The 13,753-nt window shown below is 38.2% G+C and overlaps 1 protein-coding gene across 1 annotated transcript in view; it reads left to right on the top strand.

Moving 5' to 3' along the window:
• Positions 1–1,985: 1,985 nt before the first annotated feature.
• cdk14 (cyclin dependent kinase 14) overlaps positions 1,986–13,753 on the top strand; it is a 179,864-nt gene continuing 168,096 nt past the window's right edge. Inside the window, exons 1-2 of the mRNA XM_083917973.1 lie at positions 1,986–2,390; positions 9,227–9,258. Of these exons, the coding sequence (XP_083774099.1) occupies positions 2,297–2,390; positions 9,227–9,258 (126 nt within the window). The 5' untranslated portion in view covers positions 1,986–2,296. The remainder of the gene's footprint in view (positions 2,391–9,226; positions 9,259–13,753) is intronic.

Here is a 13,753-nt window from a genome sequence, read left to right as displayed (position 1 = left end):
TCACGCTTAATTTGCCCATCACTACTGGAAGCCCAAAACAGAAGTAATGCATAATTTTTTCTGAAAAGGAATCTGAAACGTGTCATCAGTTCAAAATCGGGTTTTATAAACAATGACCATTGACTTGAAGTACCTAGCTGTTAAAACAATGATTTATGAGTATGTTTTTGAAGACCCCAAATTAAAGAGCTCCTTCACAGTAGCATTATACCCAAACTCATGATTACCTTACAAAAAACTGCTGAAATAAACACACAATGTATACTCGCGTCTGTAAAAAGAATTCAGTTAAATATATGCACAACTTGTTCTTAATTATAGTGCCAGTGGAACTCTCTCTGCTTAAATTACCTGACAGGATTCCTTGGTTGTGAAATAAATTGCATTTACCTCACTGCCATCAGGTGCCATCAGGTGCCACAAATCACCTCCAACTCTAATGCTTGTCCACTTTTTTAAAAACCTCTCTTCTGCATTTTAACATTAGCTTCACCCGAGTGGAGTTTTAATACATTAGATAATATTCTGTTTCACTGCGTATACTTTTTCTACACACTGTAGCAGGGTGCTGTATAAACTATGTAAAATGTGTGCAGGCACAATTAATGGCTTTATAATGAAGGACCAATTCAATCCAATGAAGCTGTACATTTGTCTCAATTATCACTGTGCTCCAGTCAAAGCAATTAGGCAGCAGTATGAAAACATTACAGCCCTTTTGCATTCCAGAGATGTTCCCGGGACGTGCTGGTCTCTTAACAGTTTAACTGAACACTGGGATATATTATGTATACACACACTGCTACGCCATTCTTCTTTTCAGGCCTCTGAATCACTCGTGCTGCTGCTGCGGTGACTGCGGTACAGACATGATCAAATTGGAGATACCAGCCAGCACATAAAGACACATGACAGAAGCAGAATAGAGCTCATGGGCCCACTGCTGCAGGATTTAGATTATTGATGCAGGGTTTGGATAGCTCTGATAGCTTTAATCCCAGAGTTTGCTTTAATCCCAACTACGTTATTGTCAGTTAACTGACAAAATATGATATTATTGTGGCAGAAATGGGCTGCTGAATGTTATGATTAAATAACTGTCAGCAGTGAGTTTTTGCAAAAAGGGGTCAGAGAAGACAACAATATTTAATGAAAGCAAAACTTTGCAAAATGATAAAATCAAAAATGGTACTGAGGTGTCAAACTATTAAGTGATATTTTACAATACAGTAGGTATAAACAGTACAATAAACAATTAATACAAGTCTATTATAAACAATGTAATTATGAGTATTGACTAAAAAGGCAGATAATGCATATCCTACATTCTTATTATTTAAGCTACCCTGCAGAAATACAAATATGAATAAAATAGTAATGATGTCATATGATCACAAGTTATTTGCACGGCTAAATGCACGAGAAAGATGTGGAGGAGGATAACTCCATATGTTCGTGTACATCACCAAACTCAATAGAGATTTTTGTGGATTTCATCTAGTAATTCACCTGCAATATACAAAGTAAATCAAACAGGGTTGACACCAGGGCCCGGGTTAATGTGGTAGTTTGTATAAAGTCTAAAGGATCAAGTGTGATATTCCCAGATGAAGTTCAGGAATACCGCTGTTGCAGCTGGCGTTTGGGGAATCCCTCGACCTGCACACAATGCCAGGGTCTTGCAGAGGGCAGCAGTCTCAAGCAGGAGCGCTGACAGCATTCTGCTTCCCCGTGAAAAAAAAAATCCCTCCTCCTGCAACATATTCCAGGGCGGTGCTTAGCTCTGTGACGGCCAGGCTCCGGGACAAATAGAAACGTGGTGCTCCACGGGAGCCCTCCAATCCTCGCATCCAGGGCGGGGTTTGGGGTCGAAACCAGAGAGAATCCCAAAAATGACATCTAGATTGCGGTGAATCAGGGAGCGACCGGGACGCTTAGCGAAGAAAGAACGAAGTCAGAGCTCTAAGAGATCTAATTTATAGGATTTCAAGAAGGAAAAAAATACGCACCAGAAAGGCGCAGCAGATTTACGCATGGTTTTCCAGTTTTGGATGTCTCTGCTTCAGACTTTTATTGTCTCTTTGGAAATGTAGTTGCATTCTTGAGAAAATCTCAAGAAAGGCATTTGTTGTTACTAGTTGATGAGAAAAGTGAGAGCCGTTGGAGCTCCGTTTCCTGTTTTCTGCGCGCTGCAGCTGGGCTCGAAGAAGCCCCGCAGGGCTGACTGAACACCGGTCCTCCTCTCCCCGCTTTAAACCACAGCTTCAGTCCGCTGCGAAACTCGGTGTAGAAAAAAATGTGCGACCTGATGCCAGCCTCCCAGCCCCCGGCGAAAATGGGCAAAATGAAAAAGTTGAGGAGAACTTTGTCCGAGAGTTTCAGGAGTATTGGTGAGTAACGGGACGTGTTTTCAATTTTTCCAGCCCTTTGTGCAGAATGTGAGTAGAGAAATGTCTCCAGCAGCAGCAGCAGCAGCAGCAGCAGCTGCATTAGTAGTAGTACAGGCTGCTCTTTTCTACCGAGGTGATGTCTGGTCACAGTTGGGGTTAGCAACCATGGAAAACCTGCATCAACCTGGCCTGTCCATATTTCCTATAGCGCAAGTCTTTTTCTATTTGCGGGGATTGACCGATTTAAGTTTATGAAGAGTTATGAGGACAATGTGTAAGAATAAACACAGATGTTTTTTTCCTGCAAATCTGCTGTTGAATTTGAGGTTGATTGCCCAATTTTGATCCGCAGGTCTCAAGGTTTCCATAAATGCCATCATTATAGCTTTATAATCATCATCATCATATTTTCTGTAGGAAAATAACTGTAATTTTTTCTGTCAGTATATGCAGTAAGTAAACCATGTAGACTCAACTGTTGATGGCTAAAACCTTAACACAATCATAATAAACTTATTTGCCATTTCATCTAAATAAACATGAGTGATACTGAAACCAACCTTGTAGGGCTAAAACCAATTTTTTTTTCAGTATTGATTAATCTGCTAATTGCCTTGATTAATCATTTAATCGTTTGGTCTCTAAGATTTCAGAATATAGGGAAAAATACCATTACAGTTAAAAAGGGAGTGTTTAACTTTTTTTTACTCAAACAATTACTCGAAGGACCAATCAATTATCAAGAAAGTTCTTTATGTTTATCAGGATCAATAAATCAATTTGTGTTTCAGCTCATATTTGTTTTTGTTTTTTTACACACCACTCAGTATAAACAAAAATTTTGGATAAGGATCCCTTAAGTTGATTATTAACAGTACTGTGACTCATATATGTGCTGAGCGGGACCTTTTACAGTGTAAAAATCAACCTGTCAACTTGGGGACAAACTCTGTAATGGCTCCACTGCTTCTTCATGACCTCAAACATATTATTTGACATTTCATTACTGCAGATCTGTGATCTCAACTCCAATTATCATCTTCAACATTGTCTTCCAATCTCATATATAGATTGTGCTTGATCCTTCAATACGTTTATTGTATTGACACTTATTTGTACTTTTATTAATGTCATCATCCATCACTATGGTGGACCATTTCAGATCAACTTCGTTCTTCAGTAATGAGGTGAAACCGCTAATTACCAATAAGTAAGGACGTTTGACAGAAATGCCAATTCACAGCGGAGTCTGACCAGTACTGGATACCGAAAGCTATAAAGATAAACTTTTACGTCTGATAACAATATATGTTGGCCTTTTCATTTTTTGACACGTTACATAAATATTTAAAATTTGGTTATTTAGTTATATTCAACTATTATGATTATGATATGTACTATATCGGACATGTCATTTATTGTCATACAGATATGCCAATTTTGAAATATTTTTTTAAATGGAATAATCTGTCAATAATTCCTCAGTTAAATAAGTTATTGTTCACTGTACAGTATATCAGGATATTGTGAAAAATGCTTAATTTCCCAGAGCCCTAGGTGACACCTTCCAGATACTTGGTCTGTCTGACAGATATTCAGTGATATTCACAGTGTAGGGCTGCTTCTAACTTTATTATAGTTGATTCAGCTACGTATTATTTTTGTTTTTATTAATACTTGTTGTTGATTATATATATGAAAATAGTAAAATAAAAAAAAGCCATTAAGATGTCTGGTTATGGCTTGTCTGACCAACAGTCCAAAACTAAAAAACATTCAGTTTGGCTTCAATGATGAATTGATTATTAATTGTCAACTGACCAATTTGAATTGATCAAATAATCTTTTTCCGTACTACCATACTTTTTCTCTGATACATATATGCTTTTCAAAAATATAGGTTTTGGGTAAACCATAGATAAATCCCTGCAGTATCATTATCATTATCGCATCAGAGTCATGTCACAAATATTTATTTCTCTTTCTCTTTCCCACACCCACACACACACGCACACACACACGTACACACACACACACACACACACACACACACACACACACACACACACACACACACACACACACACACACACACACACACACACACACACAGGGCCTTGGCAGAGATCCTCAGTCCAGTGGCCTTTGAAGCAGTGTGCGTAGAGAATGAGTGGCTGGATGCAGCCTATAAGAAAAGATGAGGGATGAACAGAAGTGAGTTTGGGTCGATGTTGCAGGAGAAGAAAGATTGGCATTGACTTTTCCGCTGTGCTCACGGTCATCTCCTATTGGCCATCTTTCCTCCCATCTAAATCAACACATCTGATCATCGACCGGGCTCTCGCCCTGCTCTACGGATGCTTTAACAAAGCAAATTCAAGAGTCTGCCTTATTGTTTATGTCCTTGTACCAGTGTTGATCCAACCGGTCCCAGTGGGCAAGGCTGCATCATGTGTCAAATAATGACCCTGAATGTGCAGCAGGAAGCTTTGGATGCTTTGATTGTAATAGCTTTAAACCTGGAGTTCTCAATCTTTTTGGATCTGTTTGATTGTCAATTGCCATGTCCAGTGTTTTCAAGATCATGGGGAAAGCACCGGATGGGTTATACAGAAGTGATGAAACCTCCTTTAAAATTATTGTTTATTAAAAGTATATTGCCTACGAAACAAACTTCCTGTGGTACCATCAGTAAGGGACATGTAAGGCCCTGACCCCAAGATTAAATTACTGGATTAAAAGGAAGCTCCCTCATTGGATGGTTTTAACAAAGCCAGAAAATCACTATAACTTTCCAAATGTATGCGGTTTTATAGAATTTTTTTCACTTTGAATTATACAAAAACAATTTATATATATATATATATATATATATATATATATATATATATATATATATATATATATATATATATATATACACACACATACATACAATATATATATATACATATATATATATACATACATATATACATATATATATATATATATATACATATATATACACACATACATACAATATATATATATATAATGATTCCTTTATCAGCCTAATTATTGCCTTCCTGTCGTTGTAACCCAAAAAGTCGACCCAATCCTTTGACCTGCGGGATAAATCTGAGAGAGGGAAGTAAATCAACCAAACATTACTGTCACTGATGTGCCCTTGAGCAAGGCAATTAACTCCCGAGAGGCAGCTGCAGAGTGGCCATCAGCTCAGAGTGTGGCTGCAGTTTCGAGATGTGGATGTGTGATTAAGAGTATGTCTGCAGTAAGCCGGCATGTACACTCCCCTGCCCTTCCCTGTTGCAGTTTGAATTCACATAGTTCGAAAAAAGCTTACAGGGTACTGAGGGGAAATGCTCATGGTCAGACTCTACAATACAGCCCTACACCATTGTACTCCTCTGCTCCAGCACCACTGACACCGTCAAATAGTGATTGGATAAACGTTTGGGTGTGTTTATCTGGTTAACAGGTCGCAATCTAGGCTGTCCGTCCCAGCGTGACCACTTGGGGGTCACACAAGATTTTGTTGGTTAGTGACTAAAATCTTAGGAGGAGATTTTGTCATTTTGCATTTTTTCTTTACAAAAACTACCTGAAAATAAGTGGACATATGATGTTTAAGACGTTTTTAGAAGACAGTCTAACGATGTGTGTATTGATTTCCTGGAGGTCAGCTTTTTCGGCTCAGTAGAAACTTACCTCTGTTTTGCAGATAAAACATTGAGGAAAGTTACTTCAGGTGGATTTATCAGTATATCTCTGATGTCAATTTACCAAAACACCTTATCTGTATGAGAGGGTTGGCTTCTTAATGTTTTTCTCACAACTTTGATCAAAAGACAAATCCTTTCAAGCGAGAGATGCAGTATGAAAAGCTGTAGAAGCAGTAATGAGGTGTTATGGGTTTTAAGGGAGAAGTCGATTTTTTTCTTTCTTGAAGTGAGCCTTCGTTTCCCCTCTGTAATATATTATATCTCCTTGTCATCATTTTCTTTAGAAAGTGATTTCATTCTTTTCTGTATGTGCTCGGAAAATAAATATAGTATAAAATTTATGAGAAAGAATGCCCCGACAGCATCTCAGCGGTATCAGAGTCTAAATGTTTTGACTCTTGTATTATTTTGTCACTATGATAGTGCCACAGCTGTTCAAGATGCATTAAGGGAACTTTACAGTTGTGTAGCTGAGATCCCTGAACACTGAGCAGCTCAGGGTGGAGCGCTGAACCATCCAAAACAGCTTTTTTTTAAATAGCACCAAATGTCTGCAGTAGCATGATTAGGGTCCCTACGCATAAAACAAAGCACCAACAACTTAGTAGTGGAACCCAAATTTTTTTAAAAATACTTTTTTACAATGCTACAAGCTTTAGCAGCCGGCTACATCTTTATTGAGAGGCAGCCCAAACAAGTCGATTATTAATTTTGTTCTCAATACGACACGCATTGATTGATGTCATCGTAATGCGTCACTTTGTTTTTGAGAAGGGGTTCCATAGACCTCAGAATTTCTGTGTGTTTTGTCCAACAGCTTTTGAATATTTTCATCTGACCAAATCTGCTGAAAACATTTCACCTCTGCATCAGACCACTGCGAACACAGTTGCATATAAATTGACATCAGGACCGCCTTCTGTGCTCATACATGTACAATTGTACCGGGCCGAAGCCCTTCTCTTTCAACCGGGCCAGGGCCAGGAAGTGTGCTTGGGCACGGTATGAATGCCAAATGTGAGTGCACCATTGTTGTCTTTTTCGGGGGGGGGGGGGGCTGAGAAGATGGATACCACTCTCATATCTGAGATTGGTATTGATCATCTCGTCTCACTTTTTTGCTGGAAAGTAAACAAGCGTATACCCAAAATATTGAACTATTCTTTTATTTATAATCAATTTAATGAACTGTCTCTTAAGCAAGCTGTGGGAGGTTAAAGTTTGAGTCAGTGGCCATTGAGTTTTACTAGCAACAGTGACTGTTGACTGACAACTCTTTATCCTGGGAAGACCTCAACGACAAGATGTAGATACAAGATACATTTGGTGTTAATGCATTTGGATTTAAACCATGTAGAGCACAAATACAGCCCTGTAATTTAATATGTAGAAAATATTTAAATATTGCAGTGTAGGTAAAAAATCTCAAAATCATTCAGCTAATATCTAGTTAAAATGTGAATGTGGAAAAATAGTTGATTAATTGGCCTTATACAAACCACAGCATTAATATTTAAAAATATAAAGATTACTTTAATTCCAAACATTTAACTTGACAATGTAAAATGGCTTTCTTGTCCAGTGAGCACTAAATCTTACCTGTCAGCTAGTGCAGAAGCTTTATTGTCTACCTGCAGTCTAATCCATTGTATTGAGTGTGGATTTGCGGCTGTGATTATGCTGTCTGGGAAGTCTTTGGGGAATGTGTGTGTACTCACCCTCCGAGGAGAAGGAAGCAGCAGTTTAACGGCTCAGTGGCCGCACTGACGATGCTTCCAAACACTCATTCTGACATAAAAAAAAGTCATTTTACCATGAAGCAGCCCCCAGAGCACTCTGTCATTTGGCCATTTGTAGCACCTTTCTCATTAGACAACATAATCATCACAAGGAGTTAATAACCGAAAAATCATCATTTGCCTGTTAATAATGCTCTTCACAACCTTCTTGAGCTATGAGAGTGATTCAGAAATCAAAGATGCAGAAACATTGTTCCCCTCCTCATAAACATGAAAGCTATTGATGGCATCACTGTCTTCCCTTTGCAGTTAATGTGAGAAACACAGTGGATTGTAATTGTGGATGGAGACGTAACAAATAACTGTAAAGCTTTTTATATACTTTTTACTTTTTGTGGTATCTCAGGTTACTTTGTTGCAATTCAGATTCTTAGTTGTAACATATTATATAATAATGAAATCTTACTATTGACTATTTCAGAAGGAACATTTGTGATGCCATGTTATGGGACATCAACACCTTTACGTGAAGAAAATCCTAATAACCAGATTTAATGGGGATGGTTCGTAACAGAGTGTGATTTCAGCTACAAATGTGAAGCTTTGAGACTTAAACATCCAGTGTCAGTGTGTCTGGCATGGCCTGCTTCTCTCTTTACTCTGTGCATTTGACCATTTACCCTGGTCAAAAACAAAAACTTGTTTGTTGCTCTCAATGGTAGAAATAGAGATAGAAATAGACATACAGCTAAAAACAAGGTCAACATAGCTGAGCCAAGAAAGGCAAAAATAAACATAGAACTATTATGGATATAAGAAGGTGAAAATGACTGAATGAATTTCAGTATGTGTTGTCACAGCTAGGGTTACCGTTTCAAGCAGATTTCATGCAAAGGTACGATGTTCTGTTATTAATGCCACCCAAATTTGTACTATGGCGTGTCCACTAACTAAGTATTATCTTCTTTTAGTTTTATTGAGTTTAATGCGGGTAGCCATGCTGGGAAAGACTGAACAAGAGATGGTGATGTGATGTGATTTGATCAAATAACTTCTCTTTTTACAGTGTTTTAAAGAAATTCCATCTAACATTGCTGCTTGGGTAGACTTTTAGTAATGTTCCCATCCCTACTCGTGTTGCTCTCTGCCCTCCTCTGATGAAGCTCCACCAGGAAAGTGAGGTGTCACCAGACTAGTGAACTTCTCTTCAGCTCAATCCAAACCTAGACCTGCACCACTTTAATGAGTACAGAATGAATTCCTGTGACAGCGTTGTGTGTGTTTTGCTGCATCTCCACCATTAGACTGCCATTCTTCAAAAGATGTCAATACAGGCAGTATCTGATTCTCTCTTCCTTTCTTCTTTCTGCAGCTTTCAAGAAAGAGGACAGCGGCTTTGATGAGGTAGGATGAAAACAAGTGAATTTTAGGAAGCTTATGACAACACTGGCCCAGTTTCAGGGCTATACCAGTGTTGTAAGCTGTATTTTTCACAAAACTTATTCATCAAGGTCTTGTTGGCCAGATGTTGTCAGGACTGCATTACAGTTGATTACATTTTTTTTGATGTGGATCCTGCTGTAACTCAGTACATATGGTGTGTAATATATTCATGTGTGAAGCATGGTGGTTTTTCCTCTCATCTCAGAGACGTCCCTCAGGGTCAGTCGCCATCACAGGGCTTCTCTGGTCTGCCAAATCAGACACCACCAAATGCACCAACCAGATTCTCTCCCTGAGCTCGAGACATGTGTGGGATAGCTCCTCACAGCTATCCCACACATGCTCGCCGTCATGCTATGTATACCTGTTTATAAAATGGATGGCTTGAATCAAGCAATCTTATTGGTTGTTAGCCTTGATACAATTCCTGCATATCACGGCTATGAGGTCAAATTCCTTGGCACAATTCTATATCATTCCACTTTCATCTTTGTATACAGTGTAGGGACTTAGACTTAAAATTGCAGACAATTTCAACATATTTATAGTGATTGGTTAGTCTTATTTGTTTACAACATATTTTTAAACAGTGACTGGTTATCCTTATTTTTACAACACTTTCGGTTATTGGAAATGTCAATCAGCTGGGCCTGTGTGTTGGTGACACGGTGGGGACAGAATGCTATCTTTAGCTTAAGCTAACCCTACATGTTCACAGATGTAGTAGCTAAATTTGTCTATGGAACAATTATTAGTATATCTTAGTGTTACGGCCAATCCAAACCTATATATAACAAGATTGAGCTAGCAAAGCAGTTTAGTGTTTATATATTGTATTCATTCAGTTTGAGAAACACCACAATCTCTGTGAGCTAATGTTAAAAAAACACCATCTACGCTAGGTTAAGTTAAGGGTAGGGTAGCAACGGTCTAAGTCAAGATTGTACGTTCCATAGCAACCTCCGGCCAGGAGGGCTTATTTCCTTGTAAGAACAATGCTTTATGGAAGATTTTTTTTAATAGAAATGGAATAAATTGGAATATGTCCATTTCTTTAATATTGCCATACTTGGTAATCATTTTATAAAAGCAATAGCTTACTTCAGGCCGTAATATGTTGATTTGCTTCACTTTGGGCCGAACAACGAGCCTTAGCTGTGATTAAAATCCTGACATACCACACGGCCTGTCTTGAGCTATTGCTTAAATATATACTTATGAATTATCTGAGTCAGTGGAAATTTATTGTTAAAACCTGCGGTCAAACAACAGAGATTGGTTAGTCCAAACATAATGACCTGAGTGACTAAGGATAGCTAAAAATGTTCACAGGTTTGTGCACATTTACAGCCTCTTCTCATTCTCTTTGAGCAGGCACAGTGATCTGGTGAAATCAGAGCCTGTGTTTCTCCTGCAATGCACAATGCAGTATGATGCATGCACTTGCCTAAAATCCCCACCACTCCCTTGAAACAACTCAGTGTAAAATGTAAATGAAATGGATAAAATGTGGTTTCCTAAAAAGGCTACATGGACAGCATATTAAGAGCCGTTTACTATTTAAATAGACACGACATTCATGTGTTTCAAGTGGGAAACCGTCTCACTTCAGAAAATACATCCACAGTAACATTCTGAGAGGGTGATTTGCTGTGGATATTGCACAGCTTCTTTTGGAAGCTAATGAGTAGGCTTCCATTTGTTCTTATTTGCTGTATGGTTACATTAATGATTTGTGTTTCAACTGGACAGATATATAAAAATGGTTAATAATATGTATTTTACAACATTCAAACTCAATATAAAGAAGGAGGCACCTATGACTCAAAGCTGCATTGATCCTTTTTGTTTGGCCAATGTTTGGCTATGCAATATCATTGGCTTTATAAAGGTGATATGGCTAAAGTGTTATCAAACAGTTCCCTGTTTACGCATCCATTTCAGTTGTTACTCTCACATTAATCATTATTGCTGAAACATGAGATAACTCATGAAAAAGCAATTTCCCACAGTTTGTTTGTGTGCCCTTTGTCGTAACCTTCTCTCTCACAAACGGTGGTTTGTGTGTAATATGTTTGGAATTTCGGGTGTATTTTATGAACATATAAATAACTTTGCCTACCTACTGTGATCTGTGCAGAAGAGCAGAGAGAAAGACGTTTTTAAAGGACTCTGTGTTCAGCCCTCTGCTTTATTTCACTCTTTATGTGTGCTTTCAGCTGTCGTTAAGTTAGTGCTGACGAAGCCCCAACATTTGCTGATTTTGCTACTTCACAATTAAGTGTTTAAATAGGGGTACTTTTATTTTGAAGACATTAAATGTGTTTATCCGTTTTTACAGCCACTCCGACTTGTCAATAGCAATGGCAGACATTACAAAGAAAAACAGGAATATCTATAGCAGTATACCCTACATAATTGTAAATTCGGGTACATTTTATTAACCTTAAAATAAACATATTTCCACCTGCTTTTTTAAAAAGCAACCGTGGAAAAGTTCCAGAGAGCTGGATAAGTGCAGTGGAACAGACACATTGCTGACAGTCTTATAATAACCAATCCAAAGCACACAATTCACTCTCAGTGGTTTCTGAGACATGTGAAATACTGCCAAAATAATAATGTTTAAAAATACAAAAAAACAGCCAATATACACAGAGCTACTGGTTCAGACGTTGTGGACAAAGTCAGAGAATGAGGACGTACTGTAGTTCCACTTAGGTCTTTCAATGTGGCTCAGGACGCATTCTGTTCACACTGCTAAATGAATGAGTCCAAATATGTCTTAGACCATCTCTGAATATGGTCAGAGGGATCCGATCTCAGTGCGTACTCAATGAGTGCATTCACACCTGTACTTACTTTGTACCAGGTTGTAGCTAATTGTGTCTTTCTGTTTGGTGTTGGGCAGGTAGTGTACTGTGGGTTTATCAGAGCTTTTTCACGGAAAACAGCTGTCTGCTGCCAATGGAAATGAGGATGATAGGAGAAAAGACACTGGAACGAAATACTGACAACTAAAACAATGATCTGAAAGATGCTAAAACGCTCCATAAACCTGAGGGATTTTTCACTATGAGTGGAATTTTTCAAATTTCAACACCCATTTGAACCATTGTTATACATATATTGATTGGTGCAGGTGTATGGTTTGTGAAGATGGTGTTGTTTAGAATTAACTGTAGAAATGAAGCTGTTATGTAAGAAATGTGCTCCTCAATTTATCATAACACTGATATCTTTTTGCAATAGCTTTAGAGAGTGAGTCTCCATGTGTTTTCAAGACCTTATTAATTATGCTTTTAGGCAAAATTTGGAAAATAAATTAAGGAACTGTTTATGGATAAAATAACCACAGATTGATGTATTTTTGTGTAATCTAGCAAACCTAACAAATGGACATGCTTCATCACACTGATGCAAAAATCTGATAAAAACATGTAGTATTATAAAGCAACACTCTCCACAGTGATATAAATGAACCAGAGATACTGAAGGGACATCTGCCTCAGTATAAATGGTGTGGCAAAATGTTGTTATGTTGACCAACCCTGGATACTAAAAGCACCTCTGCTGCCAAACTCATCTTATCCCATAACAGTTTTTATAATTAATCCTTTACTTTTATTGTTCCAGGAACCCTGTGATGGGGTTATCTTGCAGCGTTGTATAACATATTGATTTCTTTTACATTCTCTCTCAGTTTGCTGTTGTAAGTTGCTGGTTGAAGAGGCAGTCAATAGGCCTGAGTATACTGAGATGTTATGTTTGTATTGACAAGGGAATCATTCTAGTTTGCTCATTTGAGTTAAAGTAACAGTGAGTACACCATCTGCAGATGGCTACCTAAAGATGTGTCTTTGTTGTAAAGCAAACAAGCTTTTTGGAGCCTTTCCAGTTTATTGTATGTAAGAGGCAAGGCATTGCTTAATGTTATAAGTTCTAAGACACCAGGATTCTCTGTGTTGATGTGGCAGACACATTGCAGCTGTGGCCAGTTGGTAGATTCCTTTATTTCGTGTGACCTACTGAGATCCAGAACTGTGTGCAAGAGAGATTTGAGGGCCAAAAGCATCCGTACCAGTTCCAGTCTCTTCACATCATTTCTAGTCCATGTTTACACAAACCTTTCTTTGCAGCTTCGGGTCTTCCCTCGCCCCCACTTTGGACATTGATTTGAAAAAAATGAGAAAAGAGTCAAAGACACCTATCCTGTGTACATCAATGGAGCGGGGGTGGAGCGGATGAACAGTTTAGGTTCCTGGGAATCAGCATCACAGAGAACCCGACATAGTCAACAAACAGCTCCACCCTAGTGGTTAGGAAAGCTCAGAAACGCTTGTATTTCTTGAGGAAACTTAAAGTAGACATTTTATGCGCATTTTATACTTGTATTTTTACGTCATTTAATGTCCAAACACACATTATTTTTCTCTGTATGGTCAGCTCAATGTCA

This window comes from Echiichthys vipera (genome assembly GCF_963691815.1).
Source record: "Echiichthys vipera genome assembly, chromosome: 8".
Classification (NCBI taxonomy): domain Eukaryota; kingdom Metazoa; phylum Chordata; class Actinopteri; order Perciformes; family Trachinidae; genus Echiichthys; species Echiichthys vipera.
The sequence above is the reverse complement of the archived record's forward strand: the minus strand, read 5'-3'. Positions and strand labels throughout refer to the sequence as shown.